We start from the raw sequence: 18412 nt of genomic DNA, 5'->3' as shown, positions 1-18412 counted from the left end.
AGTGGCCTGATTGCTTCAGCTATTTCTTGGTTAACACATTCATGAAGTCAACCCATCATGTCTGTGCGTTTGTATGAATAATTTCATTTCAGTTCCCAGCTTGTTATAAAAGTTCAGTTAATAGTCCCATTGGTTCCTGGGATGAGAAATTTGGCCCATTTCTGATGGTTGTCAATTTACAAACTGCTTTCGGATTACAGCTGCTTGACCCTTTAATGTTGCCTCACTTTAAGTTAAATGCATTCTTGTTGAAGGGCTACATAACCGATACGAGAGCAGCAGCAGGAGTTCCAATGGGTTTTAATAACTGCACCTCACTGACCAGCTTACTGATGGAAAATTATTGGGAATTTAGTGGGGAGCAGCATGAACCTGGAAAGCACAAAGGTCCCACACTGGGCCCAAGGTAAATTTGAGACGAGTGCAACAAGGGTTCTGGGGCAGTCAACGGTTTGCATAGGGGTGCTGGAGTCCAAGCAGGGAGGTCTGCACTTTCCTTGTGAGTGTCCAAAGAAAGATTCCATCTCCTCCTGACTCCAGAGAGGAAAGTTTTAAACTGGCCAAATTTTAGCTGTTGAGCCAGCAACTACGGGAACCCCACTTCTTTGTTGAAACAACATTGGGGTACTATTGATGTAATAGGGTGACATAGATGTGCATGACTCAGGTGGCTGCCTCCTACACTCATAAAGTCTGGCTCTTGTGCCAGATGAGGAAGAAAAGAGAGGGAATTTCACTCATTCCAATTTAACTACCCACCTGCCCATTTTCAGTTTGGAGTTGGAGGAGATAAACTTTCTTACCCCTGTGTTCAACACCAAGCCATTGAGGGAACCATGTTTTTGCCTTTTTAAGTGAGGGGCATATTTTCTTCCTGTTATTTTATATGAGCAGTGCAGTATGTTTGGAGATTTCTGCCCGAACTCACTTTGTTCAGTATGAAGAGGTGCTCAATAGTCGTCTAACAAGAGGCATCTTGTGGTTGGAATTGTAATTCACCAGAAGCGTGAAACAGACTCATGAGTCTGCAACCCATTTGGTACCTCACTCAATTTTCCTGTCCAGACTCATCCATTTACTTTACACTTTCTGTTCTGTAAGTTGCACTGTGACCTCTAAAGGCACCATTCTGTGTGACCTTAGATTGAGATTTGAGCAAAGTATTAAATCTGTACACTCGTACTTCGTAACACCACTTACTATTGTGTTCTTACATGCAGTTTCATTTTGCTACCTTTCAATTATATTCACTTCAGCATTTCAAACTGCAACTCAACGGCTTGTTAAAATATGTGGCAGGAAATTGAGCTCAGTGGGTGGGTGCGCGCCTGATCCAGCCCAGCATCAAATGATGCGCGATCACGTCGGGAGAGTGTATCCAACGTCATCGCGTAATCCCGCGATATTTCGATCGGTGGGTCCACGCCGGAGTCAGCAGCATACCCGCCGACAATTAAAAGGCCTATTAAGGCCATTAGAAAGTCATTAAATTCAAATTTATGCTGCCCATCCAACCTTACGGTTGGCGGGGCAGACGAAAACGCCAAGCGGTCTTTGCCCTTTTTTGGAAACCTCATCCACGGGCGGGATGAGGTTTCCTAAAGCAAATAAAAATAGAATAAAAATTTTACACTTGAATTAAAAGCATGTCCCTGCTCATGTGACAGAGTGACAGCTCCGTGCCTCAGGGAGATTGAAGCGCTTTTTCGCGCACATGCATGAAGTTCGCGCTAGGCCCGCCCACCCTCCTCCCCCGACCCGCACCGGCAGTGCTGAGTGCTGCCTCCCACGTTCCACACTGGGTGGGCCTTGATTGGCCCGCCCAATGTGAAATCACACTGCGGTGCCGATCGCAGGAGGTGGTCAGCTTCTCGACCACCCTCGCCCACCCCCACCCGCCCCACCGAGCACCTCTGCCAAGGGCAAAATTCTGCCCATGATAAAAAAGATCTAAATTGAAACCTATTGAATTATGAATCTTCTTTCTTTTTCAGAATCGACCTACTTTCTATTATTGAATTAAAAAGGAATGTATACAGTTGCGTTCTATGGGATATACCAGCAAGAGATTAACTCTTCAGGCTACTTATCAGTTCCTGTTTTTGGCCGCAATACGTGAACTACATAAGGCCCAGAATTTCTTGGAGACTTGTGCCATTGCAATAGCACATCTGTGGCACTGTGTTAGTTTCACACCAGTAAAGTCCCAAGTAAATAATTTACGCCAGTATTTACTCGGCACCATTATTTCCATTCTATCAGTACCCTCACCCAAGTTGCAGCGTGGAAGTTACACCATGGGATATAAAATCTGAACCTAATGTATTTCTCTGAAATTATTTCAATCAAAAATAAATTTGGATGGTTCCTATAATGGATGCTGACCAGCACTGCTGGTTTGATACTCCAGAAGTAAGTTTAAAAAGAAATTAAGGCCTGGATTTTCACAGTGTCCTGGAGATTCCACTGATCTTTAAAAATGGCAGGCGGGTCCCAGCTGTGGAAGTCCCGCCCCCATTTCCAAAAGATTTCATTTTCGTCAGTAGGGCAAAAGGGGTGGGATATGATTCACATATGAGGGAAACCCAAGTTCAGCAGGGCCATTTCACCTCAGTGCTGAGTTCAAATATGTCCCATTTCTGGTGTAGCAAGGGCCTTAACCCGGAGTGTGGAAGTCATGTGTTTTTAGAGTGGATGTAAGTGCTATTGAAATGCAGATTAGATCGGTAGAACTGTCATGATGTGAGGTCTTTTAAAATCCACAGCCCTTCAAAAATTAAAGAAAAACAGGCTGTCTGTATCAATAAGAGTTGAAAGATCTCTGTTCTAGCAGTTACAATAGCTGTTTGCTGACATTTCCATAAGGGCTATTACTGTAATTGTCTCAGCAAGGGATCCTAAGTTCACAGTTCGATTTACAGCTCAAAGAGGTTATTAAAAGATTAGTTGCTTTTGATATGGGGCTATGAATAGAAGTTTGTTTGATTTTATAAGGGATTAAGCGTTTGAGGAGATTTAAAAATTTTTATCGGCTTTCCTGAATTGGAGTGTTTTTTCAATATATTGAACTCTGTAATAGATATTTAGGCCTTTATTTTATTTAATTACAACATGGCTCCTAAAGTCTATTGGGTGCATTGGCTGGAGGGTGTAAGGGCCAAACATGGTGTGTGGGGGCATGGATTGGCATGAGTTGGCATTAAGCTGGCAAGGGGGCAGGGAGGTGGCATGCAGAGTGGGTGGACCTGATGGGGTGAGAGCTAGAGGGCCTAAAATTTAACAAATCAACTGGGACCAAGTTGTTTAAATAGCCTACCTTAACCCGCGCCCAGGGGCGGCAGGCCTGACTCCATCCCACACCCGCACCTCCCACCCACCATCCCACTCGGCAGAGCAAAGATCTCTCCGCTTGGGAGGGGTTCTTCCAAGGTGGGTGCAGCAAGCTGGGAAATTTCCTGACTCACGCTACCCACCTCAGCAGCAAAACTCCGGGCCTAAAGTGTTCAGATGTTTCCATCTCATGACATAAGTTAATGACCTTTAAGATTATGAATAAAATTGATAGTTAACCAGGGTACATTGATCACAATGGCTAAGTAATCAAACCTGAAGAGTTGCACATGTAAAATTAAAGTCTAGGAAGGGAGGACAAGTGGAATGAGGGAGAAACATGCACAGTAAAAATGCCAAGGAAGGCCACTGAGATGGACAGCATGGAGCTGATCTTTCAAGCTCCTGCTAATGATAGGGAGCCTCCACAACAGCATTTTATCCCAGCAAATCAGAGGTCACTGCCTATGATTCCTTTGTTCATTGAGAATATGATGCTCAAATACAGACTATTGTATTTAACTATACACCCTTTAATTGTGGAGTGGAATGATCTTTAACGCTGAGGAAATCTTTGTTTATAAGCACCTTCCCTGTTTCTTTCTTGACTGAATGAAGTTTCTTGACTGAAGTAGGTGGTATATTGAAAAGTAGCCAATAAAAATTGGAAATAAAAAAACCTACTGTATTAAAAAGTTGTTCCTTTTCACAGTTTCATGACTCTTCAGTCAACGGAGCAGAACAAAATTGGAGGATTTACCCAGTTCCAAAGTTTAATTCCACAAAGAAACAACAAATGGAGCTAAAGAGGGTTCCATGGACAGACAGACTGTTGCAATGTGGCTACCAGAATCACAGCTTCACCCCTGAAGAAAGGTCAGAGGGGGCATTCCTTATGAAAATGATCAAATGGCCAAAACCACCCAGCCCTGCTGTGCCCTTTCAGAAAAGCAGTGACCCAGCACATGTCCGCTTTGTAATTTTAAATTCTACAAAGACTTTCTACGTTGGGAATCAGTTACAAGTGATGCTGCAAATGGTTGATTTTGAAGGCCACCCAAAGCAATATGGGGGTGACTATCTCCAAGGCCGGATCCACACCCCAGATTTAAAAGCTGGTTCAGCAGGAACAGTTGTAGATAACCAAAATGGATTTTACTATATAAATTTTAATTTATCTTGGCCAGGGAAAGTTGAAGTGTCTGTTTCCCTTGTTCATCCCAGTGAAGGGATCCAAGTGCTTGAAAGGCTACGCAAGGAACGACCAGACAGAGTGTATTTTAAAAGTGCCTTCAAATCAGGAAATTCTTTCGAGACCACTGTATGTAATCTTTGTTTGCCTCAATCTAAACCTCTCTGTGACTTTGGCGATTACAGGACTGGGGAGCCCTGGTTCTGTTACAAACCGAAGAAGCTTCCCTGCTCTGCTCGTATCAACCATATGATGGGGGGTTATGAGCAGAACCTCTTAATTGGAGAAGAAGGACATTATTTTCAAAGGTATGTCATTTGATTTTATTTTATTTATATCTTCCTCTCTGCCTACCAATTGTGATCTTGAGCACATGATAGAACCAGACACTGGAATTTCAATTCAAAATGTCAAAATTGACAATTTTAGAAAGTTAGAGTATTTAAGCTATTTTGTGGCATTCAGTTGGAGCTTTCATTAATCTAAGGCCTGCATTTTGCGTTCACTGGGCGCACGCAATCAGCTGGCCCGGAAGCAGAAACGAAATATACTTCCGGCTGCAATCGGCCCCCAAATGCAATTTCCCACTAGCTGGCCAATTAACAGGCAGTTAGCGTGAAACCCACACTGAGAAAGGCTCAGTATTGCCAGGGGGGGCGGGAAGACAATGAGCGCCGAGGAAATGAGAGTGCGGGTGGGCACTTCTAGTGAGCTCCCTGAAGGCAGACAGCTGCTGTGGAGCTGCCTCAGGGAGCTGCAGATCTATAAGATTAAATGGCAAGAAAAAATGCATCAAACTGTGTCGGTGCAGCACATTGAAACGCCTGACAGCAGAACTCAAAAAGCCTCAATCACCAGACATTTTCTTTATTATACTTCTCCCCGGGCATTTCATCCTGCCCCTGGATCGAGATTGCAGCAAAAACGTGAAGCCCGCCAGGCCAATTGGCCCATCTGCCAACCAAGAGAACAGGCCATGCAAAATTGCTTTTAATTGACTCCTTAGGGCTTAATTGCCAGCTTAATTGTTGGCAGGCCTGCTTTCGGCTGCCGCGCCCGCCTGCCGAGGGAAATATCGCATGAGCGTGCGATGACATCAGAACATGTGCTCGACGTCTTCTCGCATGATTTCATGCTCTGTCGGGTCGGGCACGCACCCGTTCAAATGACGTAAAATTCTGGCCTAAGAGACAGGAAAGAATTTTGTGAAATGAAGGAAGGGATGTCAAAGCACAAGGCACCTTAGATTACTACACCGATGGAATGGGTGAGAGGATTCAGAAAATTTGCCTGCAAGTCTCAAACATGGTTTTCAACCAATTCATTTCGCTAATAACGCCATTTTCAACAAACTTAAAATTCATCACGCTTCTTTGAAATAGAATCCCCAGCTTCTGCACACATTCGTGGTGTAGATATGTTTAGAAAGATCCAAAGTCATGTGTCACAGAGAGGATAAAGCACTTGGACTGTACAGTCACAAATCTGGTTAATTCTGTCATTCATTCTGTACTCTATCTAAGCACTCAACACCCATTTTCCTTTATGGCCCTTTCTTTCTAACTTGGTTAGGCACAGGAGTTGAACAAATGCAGTTACATAGAATGTTTATTTGACACTGAAATAATTTCTTTAAGTTGAACATACATTGAAAATTGAACAAGTAGGCTTATCATCCCTCTTTCTAATCATCTTCCCCAAAATCACAGAGGCACTCTCCTCTCTAACCATCTCACTCCTCAACTCAAAAGACTTCTCCCCTCTAATTTCCTGGTCCAATTCGCATTGACATTCTTGACTTTCTCCTCACAGTTCATTTCTGTTTGTGCTCAGAACAAGGATAACATTGGCATGGACACATTTAATACCCATCCCTGAGAACATGGTGGTCATTCTTCTAGCAATAGATTCTACAATTGAGTCGCGTGCTATCTCACTTCAGAAGACATTAGGAATCAACCATAAAATGAATGTGGCATGCGTTGGCAGAAGTGGCAGATGTCCTTCCCTACAAAGGCGTTAGTTGGCCCAGTTGAGCTCAGCACAGGCCAGGATTTTCTGGCCCTACAGAGGATGTGGAGTGCTAGCCAAAAGTCCATTGACTTTCGGCGGGACTGGAAGAACCTGGTGTCAGGCAGGGCTGGAAAATCCCAGCCAACAGCAGTTCTCACAGCTACTTTTCTGGTCAAAAATCAACTGGTCGATAGGATACAATTTTTCAACTTGCAGTGAGTTTGAACTCAAATCTTGCTAGTCCAGTATCACGATCACTAGAAAAAATGCTTGCTTTAGTATAGCACTTTCCAAATCCTCAGGACATATCAAATAGCTTCACAACCATTGAAGTATTGTTGATGTTTGTCTGTTGAAGTTATTGTTGCAATGTAGGGAAATGAGATACCTAAACTTGGGCACATTGAGGTTCCACAGACAACAATGAGCTAAATGGCCAGATAATCTGTTTTAGTGATGTTCATTGAGGAATAAATATCAACCAGGCACAGAGAGACCCCCTCATTTTCTATGAGATCTTTTATTTCACTGTTGAGGGAAGGTGGAAGGGCCTCGGTTTAATCTCTCCTCTGAAAAGTAACAGTCACGGCCAAATTATGTGTTCAAGTGCTGGAGTGGGGCTTGAGCTAACCAATTCTTGACTCAGAGGCAAGATTCCTACCCTGACACCTATAGCGCCGTAATCACTAAGTTAGCACAACCTGCTTCAGACCAAAGAGGGAAAAACACAATTTTTGAAGAAAAGATCCAATTTTACTGGCAGCACTGAAGTTAATATTAATATTAACATTAATGCAATGCATCTTGCAGTGTCAGAACTCTATCTTTCTCTTGGCAGGATTTCCTGGAAGAGGCTGGGGAGCTCACCTCCAGCATATTAATGGCCCTATGGTTATAAAGTTAACTTAAGTCAAGGGTGCATCTCCTTCATCGGCCACACCCTGGAAATGTGCTCAACTAGTGGGGAATGGGAATTCTAGCCTTGCTAAGTCTTGTTGTTTCAACTGATCAGCCAAGAATCTGAGTGATATCTAAAACCATTCTATTAAAATAACTTTCAACCAAAGCTTTAGGTATTTGAATCTTGAGGAATGGAACAAGTGCAATTGTACTTTCAAACTTCCAATTGTATGAGCTATTCACTCCTTCCATGGAGATAGTATAGTGACTTAATATTCAACATTAATAATATATTTTCAGTGAAATCAATGTCAAGGAGCCTATATTACCCAATGGTCCGGGTTATGTAACTGTGGAGTCTTCAGCTCGTACAGGTAAGAAAAATATAAACTATTGTGCTGACTGGCAAATTGGCAGATTCATATATTAGATGGAATATCGAGAAATTTTTTGATGCAGACAATGCTCAAAAATTTCTAGATCTCTTTTTGAATAAAGTGTCATTAAATGCCTCATTAATTATTTACTGAGCTTAACATTTTGAGTATATTCATCATGTTCAGCGTGAGTAGGATTTCTCTCTGACAAAACCTTTTTTATGTTCACACACTCACATTCATTTGATTAATCCAGTTACAATGCATCTATTGTTTGAAAGTCTTATAACATCACGCACACAATGCTTTGGATTTTACCAGCCCTCTAGGCACGGCTGGGGGTGGGGGTATGGTAAAATAGTGAGGGAGGGTGGAGGGCAGAGTGCCCATCTTCTTCCCGCCGCCATGACATTTTACCAGTGGCAGGGAAAGTGAAGAAGAAACCTCGCACCCTGCGGCCAATTGAGCCACTTATATGGCCAATTTAGGGCCTCTTTATGCTGCTGCTGGCATTTTACCTTCAATGTAGTGACTTCTTCTTGGGTGTATTTGCCCTCACTAGCCTTTTGGCCTTTCAGCATCATTATGATCCTGAAAGGTTGATTGTTGCTGTCGCTGGCCTCCTCTACCTCCTTCTCCTTCCCTCTTCCTCACTGGAGGAGCCCCTTACCAGAGTGAACTATTCCCCTAGCACCTTTTGCTTCTCTTGCTGCTGCCTGCCCTGTAATTGCCCCTCCTTTGTTCAAGCCCCTCTTCCCCGTGAATCCATCACAGGTGACCCCTTCACTGGTTCAACAAGCAAACTCATCCACAAAGTAATCACAGGACCACTTCACTGACGTCTCCTGTAGACTCACCTGCAGCCTCCTATTCCTCTCCTCTGGTGTTGTCTTTTATACCACCCTGGAGCCCTTTGGACCACACTGCCACAATTCCCGTCCATCCGCCCGTGCAGCCCCTGTGACCACAGTTAAATTGTAGCTGCTGTGCAAAATTACAGCGAATTGGCAATTTTATTATCACAAGTCAATAATTGGCCTGATATGGAAAGCTTCCAACTTTTGGCCCTGCTCGCCTTCCATGATATCAGAATTGGACATAAGGACACCGGGGATCTGATCCAATGTCATCACTCCCGATTTTACACTGGATTGGGAGGGACATCCATCCTGATTGTAAAAGATTGCCCACGGAAACAAAAAATGGTTGCAGTTGTTGACTGTTGCTGAGTGTTAAAATTATTGGAGTCTTATGTTCAATGTCATTAAATTGCTTAACCACATGGTATGATCTCTGTATTATCAAAACAAAGCATGGAAAGAGCCTTTGGAACCCAGGCTCTTTGGGAGACATTTGTGGACAGGGGAAGACTCATTGGATTGGGGGTGACATATTAGCATGGATTGATTAATGGGCAGAAAACAGAGAGTAGGAATAAACGGAGCATATTCAGATTAGCAGGCTGTGCAAGAAGCAAAACTTGGACCTCACCTATTCACAAACTATATTCCTGACTTGGATGAAGAGGCTAAGCATAACGTATGAATTTTTGCTGTTGGTACAAAGTTAAGTGGGAAAGTAAGCAATAAAGGGAACTCAAAGAGGCTGCAGAGGGATATAGACAAGTTGCATGAATGGACAAGAATATGGCAGATGGAATACAATGTGATGAAGTGTATAATTATTGACTCTGGTAGAAAAAATAAAAAGCAGAATATTTTTGGAATAATTAGAGACTGGGAAATGGTGTCCTTGCACATGAAACACTGAAAGATTAGATAAAAGCAAAATACTGTGGATGCTGGGAGTCTGAAACAAAAACAAAAATACGTGGAAAAACTCAGCAGGTCTGACAGCATCTGCGGAGACGAATACAGTTAACGTTTCGAGTCCATATGACTCTTCATCAGAACTAAGGAAATAGAGAAATGAGGTGAAATATAAGCTGGTAAAGCTTAGATGTAGGTACGTTTTGAGTCCATAAGCTGAAGCAGAGTCATGTGGGCTTGAAATGTTAACTCTGCTTCTCTCTCCGCAGATGCTGCCATACCTGCTGAGTTTTTCCAGCATTTTCTGTTCTTATTTCTATTTTTCCTAGGGTTTAGAAGAATAAAAGGTGATCTAATTGAAACGTACAAACCCAGATCTTCCAATCCCCAATAACAGTGAATGCTGAGATGTTTGCTTCTATTAAGAGTTGCAATGACATCATCCCACAAGCTGATTTACAGGAACCAGAACTTCTGGTTCCTCAACAAAAGTCCCATGGGAGCCCCCACTGATGCCCCCCCCCCACCCCACCCCACCACCACCCCAGGACCTGTGAACATGTAAATGTGGGCTATTTGATTTACTTAGAGCTATTCCTAGCAGGCGTAAAGTCAGGTGGAGTGCCAAAGCAGTAGAGCACAACAGCAACCCCTACACAGCTTACCAAACCCCCCTTGACCCAGCTCACCCTCCACCCACCCTAGTACACCTGCAGCCCCATCCTGCCTCACTATCTGGATCCCTGGCTCTTTAGTTTGGCTGGTTGGAACAGAGTCAGCATTGCCAGGTGGCGGGGACAGGCTGCGAAAAGGGTGAGCACTGTCGGGGGTGCGATGAGCATTATCAGGGGGCACGGGGGAGTGCTGAACAATGTCAGCAGACTTAGAGGAATTGAACATTGTCGGTGGAATGAGCATTGGTGTGGGGATGCAGCAGGGGTGGCAAACTATGTCAGGAGCAAGGATTTAAGGGGGCAAATCTAACAAAGACAGTTCGATTTATAAACTCTGCAATTCAATGAACTGAAGACTTAAGGGGCATGATATCACTTCATCACAATAAAGGGAAAGCTGCTGTTGTGCTTCACCACAAGGCCTCCCCACTCTTACTTGTCACTGGGTCCAAGCTGGAGCCTGGACCAGAAGGTCCTGGGGCTCCAGTGTAAAAAGGAAAGTGGACAGTTTTAAACAGGGCCAGTGGCACGTGGTCATGCTCCACTGGGCCAAGAAATTCTTAAGGGTCTTGACAAAAAAGGTTTTGAAAAACTGCTTCCACATGCTAGGGAATCTAGGATACCGAGTCACAATCACAGAATAAGGGACCGATCATTTAAGGCTGATATGAAGAGGAATGTAGATGAATAGATAAATCATTTAAAACTAACATGCTGAAAATTGTAAAATGCAGCATCAATCAAGAAATACAAAAATCTGAAATCCTTTTCATGAACCAAAGTAAACATAGTTTTTAAGACAGGGGAACGCAGAAAAGTCAGGATGTTTGTGTGTGTCACTGTATCTCTGTCTCAGGTAGACAAATAGTCATTTGGTAGTCAAGAACTTGAGCATTGCTGAAAAAAGAGACATGTCTAAACTTTTCGTCTTGCACTCATCAGGACACTCGCAAGAATACCAATATAAGGGGGAAAACAACAATTTATAGGGTAGTTTACCTGTTCTTAACTTACCTGTAAGTCAAACTATGTTGTTGACAACCTTGGTAGAGATCAGTAACATTTTTTTTTAAAAAACAAAATCCTAAATCCTAGTTATTTGTTGAAGAATGAAGCCACAAAATTCCACAGTTTGAAATGAAAAAAGCTAATTATACAAGATTCAAACAAAACAAAATATCATCTTAGGCAACCTCCTATACTCTAAAACCCAGAATCAACATTTGTTAAGTATGAATTAACAGGCAAATTGTGATCAGTTATAAACTATAAATTAAATGGCAGATACAACAAAGACAAATCTTATGAATTGCCTCGGCAGTCTACTCAGCATCTATGTCATCAATCTCAGTCACAAAGTCCTTCAAAACCCTGTCTTCCTCATGAAGAATTTCAGCTCCTCTTCCCCTAGGATTTAGCCTGATCCCTAGCTGACAGCAGTGCACAACCAACCAGCATTCCATAGGCATGTTCTTCACCAAAAATGGAACACGTCTACAAAACCTCCTCAACTCTGCTTGCAATGGACTGAAAGATGCAGATCCATCAATGTTATCTTCAAGTAACAGAAAAAGCTGCAGCAACTGTATATTTGCCTATTCTCAGCTTCTGGGTCTAGCCTCTGTCTTCTTCAATCTGCCTGAACTGAAGAAGGTAACTCTGAAGGTAGCTCTGAAGAAGAGTCATACAGACTTGAAACATCAACTCTGTTTCTCTCTCCGCAGATGCTGTCAGACCTGCTGAGTTTTCCAGCATTTTCTGATTTTGAGCCTGTCCTGCACCACTGGTATCATCATCATCTGAGATCTGATAGTTGTGTGCCCTTTATATTGTTTTGACCAGTTTAAATCACCCCAGAAGTTTTGGTTTCCAATCTCAGTTTCAATCTTAGTTTCCTTAGAAAGTGGGAGGGTCTGTTTCCTTTCTCAGTTTCCTTTTTCAATTAGGGTCTGTCTCAAAATATACAAGATTTGAAACCAGTGATTACATCACAACACCCATTGCAGAAAACTGCAGATATGTTATAAATAATGTTGCCTTCTCATTAACTAGTTTGTCGGAGGCAAGAGCTCCCAATGATATCGTGTAGCCCAACTGTAAAACACTGTGTTCCCAGTACAGATTAGGCTAACAGTTTTATGACTCTCCCTCACATCCTCCAAGTCAGATGCATCCATGTCTGAGTTGACTACATTACTTTACTTTGTGCAATCAATGACAGTAGAAATAATTGTGCTCATGGAAAGGTATAATTCAAGACAATTTATTTTCTGTACTGTTCAGAATAACAATGCATTACTTGACCGGGAAAACATATACAGTGTGGTGAAGTTGCTCTCACTCTAGGTTCCCTCAGCCATTTTGCGTCTAACCTTTGCGAATTTCATGATTAATTATTTCTGTTGGATAAGTCCTTCACCCACGAAACAGATTCATAAAACTACAGATGAAAAATATGTTTGATTATTCAATTCATTTATTATTGACAAAACATTAACATCAAACACTCTAATGACCCTTGCAGAATAATATCATAGGTTAAGCCACTCATGTGCACGTATTTAATAAATATAAATTGTTGTTGTTCAACAAGGGCCAATGAAGATGCCTTCCCCAAGTCTGTAGTTGCCACAGGATTTTGAAAGAAGGAAAAATCTTTATTTCATTCTAACTTAGTAAACAACACGGTGGCATGAATTTTTCGCTCGTTGGCCGCACGCGATCAGCAGGCCCGGGAGTGGACGGGAAACAGGCCCCCAACCGCGATCGGCCCCTGACTGTGATTTCACACTGGCTGGCCAATTAACAACCAGCCAGTGTGAACTGCGCGCTGAGAAAGGCTCAGCACTGCCGGTGGGCGCGGGTAAGAGGGCAGGCGCCAACATCACCGCAGATGCTGGTGAGCACTTCCAGTGAGCTCCCTGAAGGCAGACAGCTGCCTCAAGGAGCTGCAGACCTCCACAGAATAAACAAAACAACAAAAATGCTGCAAAATATGCCCATGAAGCACAATCAAGCACCTGAAAGCAAACCTCATAAAAAAAGCCAGTCCCCAGGTATCTCTTTGTTATTTTATTTCCCCAGGGAGATTTCATACCGCCCTGGATCGAGGTTTGAGCAAAAATTGGCTCATCCGCCAACCGTAAAAGTGGACGAGCCACAAAAAAATTGCTTTCAATTGCCTTCTTAATGAATTTAATTGCCCGCTTAATTGTTGGCAGGCACGGTTCCAACTGCTGCGCGCGCCCGCCAAGCGAGATATTGCGCAAGTACGCGATGATGTCGGGATGCTCGCCCGACATCATCTTGCACTATTTCATGGCCACACAGGTTGGGTGAACGCCCACCTGTGGGATGCAAAATTTTGGCCGGTGATTCTTTTCACCGCTGTCCTTCATGGTTCTTTCCTTGTTGGATACAATACTATTGGATGTTTTATGAAGCAGTTGCCAAACAGAAATAAGGGGTCCCATGCTTTTTCTATTCATTTCGATTTTGCTTCACTTGAAATTAACCTTTGATGCATGTTCTCCTAGCAGCATATTGTGTTTTAGGTTGCCTGTCCGAACATTACCCCAAACTGTGATGAAAAGCCTTCATTTTGAAAGCTTAAATGTTTCAATATTAATACTTTGTAAACACTCAAGCTAGTTTATTTATATGTGCTTATCATTACAGTATAATATCCTTTAACCTGAAATTCATTCTTTTCTAGATTATTGTTTGGAAAAGACAGGCTTTTCAAGAACACAATTTAAATCAATTGTGCCTGCATTACTGTTCAACCTTTGTTCAAAATAAAAGTAGTGTAAAAACACCAATATTCTTACCTTCCCCACATTGAGGCTAGAAAAGATTTCCTGTCTGTTTGGCCTCGTAAGCTTACTTTCCCATCAGAGGGAATAGGTAACACTTTCATATTTTCCCTTGACTAGTTTTAGAGTTCTTTTCAAAAAAAAACAAGTGAACCATTTTTGAGGACAATCAATGCAAATAGTTGTGTGATTAGCAATAATGCAGAGGCAGTTCTTTCTTCAAGATGCCATATATCACCTTCCACCATTCCTAGTTTATGGAATAAAGGGGACGGCAGCAACATGGATATGAACTTCTCTGAGCGACAGGAAACAGACAATAGTGAGTAATGGTTGATTTTTTGGACTGACGAAAGGTTTGTAGTGGAGATGCTCAGGGGTTGGTGTGAGAATCCCTGCTCTCCCCAGTGTATATTAATGACCAAGACCTTGGTGTACAGAGCACAATTTCAAAGCTTGCAAATGATACAAAACTTAAAAGTAATGTGAACTGTGAGGAAGATAGTATAGAACTTCAAAGGCAGGTAGAAGGTTGGTGGGGCAGACAAATGGCAGATGAAACTTAATGCAGAGAAGTGTGAAGTGATTTATTTTGGTAGGAAGAATGTGGAGAGACAATGGGCTGAATTTTACATGCCCTGGCAAGTGTGTTTCCCGTGGGGGGCATGTAAAATGAGGGTTGGTCATGTAAAATATGGTAGATGCCCATCCCACCCACCCCCGAGCTCACCCTTGTAATACAGGGTGGGTGTCCAAATTGGGAGCCCATTGGGAGGCAGCCCCTCCAATAAGATAGAACCCCACCCCCCCCTTTTCTTCCTACCCAGCTGTTGCATTAAACACACCATCCCCACCCCTACCTCCCCACGCTCCCCTCCCTAACCTGCCCACACCCTCCTTGCCCAAGACCTACTTGGACTTCAGCAAGGCTTTTGATAAGGTCCCGCATGGGAGACTGATAACAAAGGTAAGAGCCCATGAGATCCAAGGCAATTTGGCAAATTGGATCCAGAATTGGCTGAGTGGCAGAAAGCAGAGGGTGATGGTCGAGGGGTGTTTTTGTGACTGAATGCCTGTGTCCAGTGGGGTTCCATAGAGATCGGTGTTGGGTCTCTTGCCATTTGTGGTATATATAAAAGATTTAGACTTGAATGTAGGAGAGTTGATCAGTAAGTTCGTGGATGACACGAAAATTGGTGGGGTGGTAAATAGTGAGGAGGATAGCCTTAGATTACAGGAGGATATAGACGGGCTGGTCAGATGGGCTGATCAGTGACAAATGGAATTTAATCTGGATAAGTGTGAGGTGCTGCACTTGGGCAGGACAAACAAGGCACGGGAATACACGGTGATTGTTAGGACCCTGGGAAGTACCAAGGATTAGAGGGACCTTGGTGTGTGTGTCCACCGGTCCCTTAAGGTAGCGGGACAGGTAGATAAGGTGGCTAAGAAGGCATATGTGATACTTGCCTTTATCAGCTGAAGCATAGAATATAAGAGCAGGGAGGTTGTGCTGGAACCGTATAAAACGCTGGTTAGGCCACAGCTAGAGTATTGCATGCAGTGCATTATAGGAAGAATATGACTGCACCAGAGAGAGTGCAGAGAAGATTTACCAGGTTGTTGCCTGGGCTGGAGAGTTTTAGTTATGAGGAGAGATTGGATAGACTGGGGTTACTTTCCCTGGAGCAGAGGAGATTGAGGGGGTACATGATTGAGGTGTATAAAATTATGAGGGGCATAGATAGGGTAGACAGGATGGAACTTTTCCCCTTGGCAGAGGGATCACTAACCAGGGGGCATAGATTTAAGGTAAGGGGCAGGAGGTTTAGAGGGGATGTGAGGAATATCTTTTTCACCCAGAGGGTGGTGGGAATCTGGAACTCACTGCCTGATAGGGTGGCAGAGGCAGAAACCCTCATAACATTTAAGAAGTATTTGGATGTGCACTTGCGATGCCATGGCATACACGGCTATGGGCCTTGTGCTGGAAAATGGGATTAGAATAGTTAGGAGACCGAACGTAGACTGGGTGACCGCTTTGCAGAACATCTTCGGTCTGTCCGCAAGTATGACCCAGACCTCCCTGTCGCTTGCCATTTCAACACTCCACCCTGCTCTCATGCCCACATGTCTGTCCTTGGCCTGTTGCATTGTTCTAGTGAAGCTCAACGCAAACTGGAGGAACAGCACCTCATGTACCGACTAGGCACTTTACAGCCTTCCGGTCTGAATATTGAGTTCAACAATTTTAGATCATGAACTCTCTCCTCCATCCCCACCCCCTTTCTGATTCTCCCCCACCCTTTCTTTTCCAATAATTTATATGGATTTTTCTTTTCCCACCTATTTCCATTATTTTAAAATGTATTTCCATCCATTGTTTTATCTCTACCTTTTAGCCTTTTTTGATTCCTTCACCCCACCCCCACTAGGGCTATCTGTACCTTGCTTGTCCTGCTTTCTACCCTTAATTAGCACATTCCTTAGATAATATCACCAACCTCAACACCTCTTTGTTCTTTTGTCTGTGACATCTTTTCGTTATCTCCACCTATCACTGGCCCTCTATCCAGCTCTACCTGTCCCACCCCCTCCCTCCCCACTGCGCCCCCCCCCCCCCACCCCACCCCCACCACCCTTAAACCAACTTATATTTCACCTCTCTTTTATTTTTACTTAGTTCTGTTGAAGGGTCATTTGGACTCGAAACGTTAACTGTGTTCCTCTCCAAAGATGCTGCCAGACCTGCTGAGTTTTTCCAGGTATTTTTGTTTTTGTTTAGAATAGTTAGGTATTTGTTTGACTGGCGCAGACTTTATGGGCCAAAGGGCCTTTTTCTGTGCTGTAGACCTCTATTACTCTATAACTCTATGACCCTGTACTTACTGCACTCTGTCTGATTAGCTGGCAGCTCCCGAGGGCGAGACTTCATCCCCAGTGAGGAGCGGAAGTCCACTACTGGCCCTATTTAGCCCCTTAGTGCGCCATGGTTGTGAGGCGAGCTGGCTTGGAGTGAGTGAGTTCCACGCCAAATTTGCTTCCCAGGGGCAGGGTGGTGGGAGCCAGCCTGGATCTGTCACAGAGTGTTGGTTATCCTCACAGGAAGGGCAGAGAATTTGGTGACCTGTTCACACAAAGCCTCCAACAGGTGCGGACCAGCAGCGGCAGTGCCCGACCTGGATCTGCAGAATTACAGAACGATGGAGCACTGGCTGCACAGGGTGGAAGATCTGCACCATGCTCTCTGCCAACTTGGAGCTGGATTCCTCCATGCTCCTTGGCAGTGATAGGAGGCAGTCAGGCAGCCAGCCGATGTATTCAGCATCTTGGTTTCCTTGTTGATCAGTGCTCTCCTGTATGCTGCCCCATCAAGGCCCTCATCTGACTCCCCTCCGAACTTCACCCTGTGGTGAGCTGGCAAACAAACCATCCTTTACTCCTGGCCTGGCTGCAGCCCACTCATGCCTGGAAGCCTCTAGATCTGCAGGTCCCAACTCTCTACAAACCACCAAGATATGTGCATTACTAGCACCTGAACTGTTGCCTGGGAGAGTCAATTCAAGTGATGGGACCGCTTCATTAATGTTGCGCTGTTGCTATATCTCTTCCTCCTTGAGCAGCTGGCAGGCAGCTGTTCTTGGGCTTCACAGATCAGGACATCAGAAGGAGAAGGATGGAGCAGTGGAAAGCAATCTGGCCATACCAACAGCAGCTTGTTCATCATGCCAGATAACAGGATGAAGGTGGGCTAGGTGTTGAGAAGGGGCATAAGGCATGAGCATGCCATCACCCTCAATATTCCCTGTGACACCAAATACTGCAGACTCTTTCACAGCCAGCCCCATGATGCTGGGAGCGATGTCATCCATTGGGCTAAGCAGGTACTGGCGTCCTTGTTCTGCTCTGCTCTATTCTATACCACTTTGTCATGCAAAAGACAGGACAGGATGTCAGTGATTGTGTAGCACTGTGTTTGGGTGATGCGCCTGCCATAAATGAATAGCTGGAGGCATGTGGAGGTAATGAGAGGTGGGGGTGATGCTGGAAGCATTGGTAGGTGTATATAGGTGAGGGTGAGTATCTGGATGTTCAGTGTGGGTCCTTATTGCCAGGGAGTGCTGCTGGGTGAGTGATCGGAGTATGGTGTATTGAGCTGTATGAGAGGTTGGTCGTGTAATGGGTAGGAGATATCATATGAAGTGCAGTCACTGACTTTGATCACCCACATGAGATCAGTAGACTTCTTGTGGCACTGCTGCCAGGTACTCTGGGACAAATACTAGGAATTGACTGCCTGGCTACATGCTCTCACTTGCTTTTGAGAGTGGTACTTGAGGGC

The 18412-nt window shown here is 44.0% G+C and overlaps 1 protein-coding gene across 2 annotated transcripts in view; it reads left to right on the top strand.

Moving 5' to 3' along the window:
* Positions 1-18412, top strand: part of LOC144691697 (NXPE family member 3-like) — a 61031-nt gene that overhangs the window by 14523 nt on the left and 28096 nt on the right. For both annotated transcript variants that reach the window (XM_078560055.1, XM_078560054.1), the window contains exons 3-4: positions 4043-4830; positions 7736-7809. In XM_078560055.1, the coding sequence (XP_078416181.1) occupies positions 4043-4830; positions 7736-7809 (862 nt within the window). The remainder of the gene's footprint in view (positions 1-4042; positions 4831-7735; positions 7810-18412) is intronic.

Source organism: Cetorhinus maximus, chromosome 16 (genome assembly GCF_964194155.1).
Source record: "Cetorhinus maximus chromosome 16, sCetMax3.hap1.1, whole genome shotgun sequence".
Taxonomy (NCBI): Eukaryota; Metazoa; Chordata; class Chondrichthyes; order Lamniformes; family Cetorhinidae; genus Cetorhinus; species Cetorhinus maximus.
Note: the sequence above shows the minus strand (reverse complement) of the source record. Positions and strands in the feature narration are given on the sequence as shown.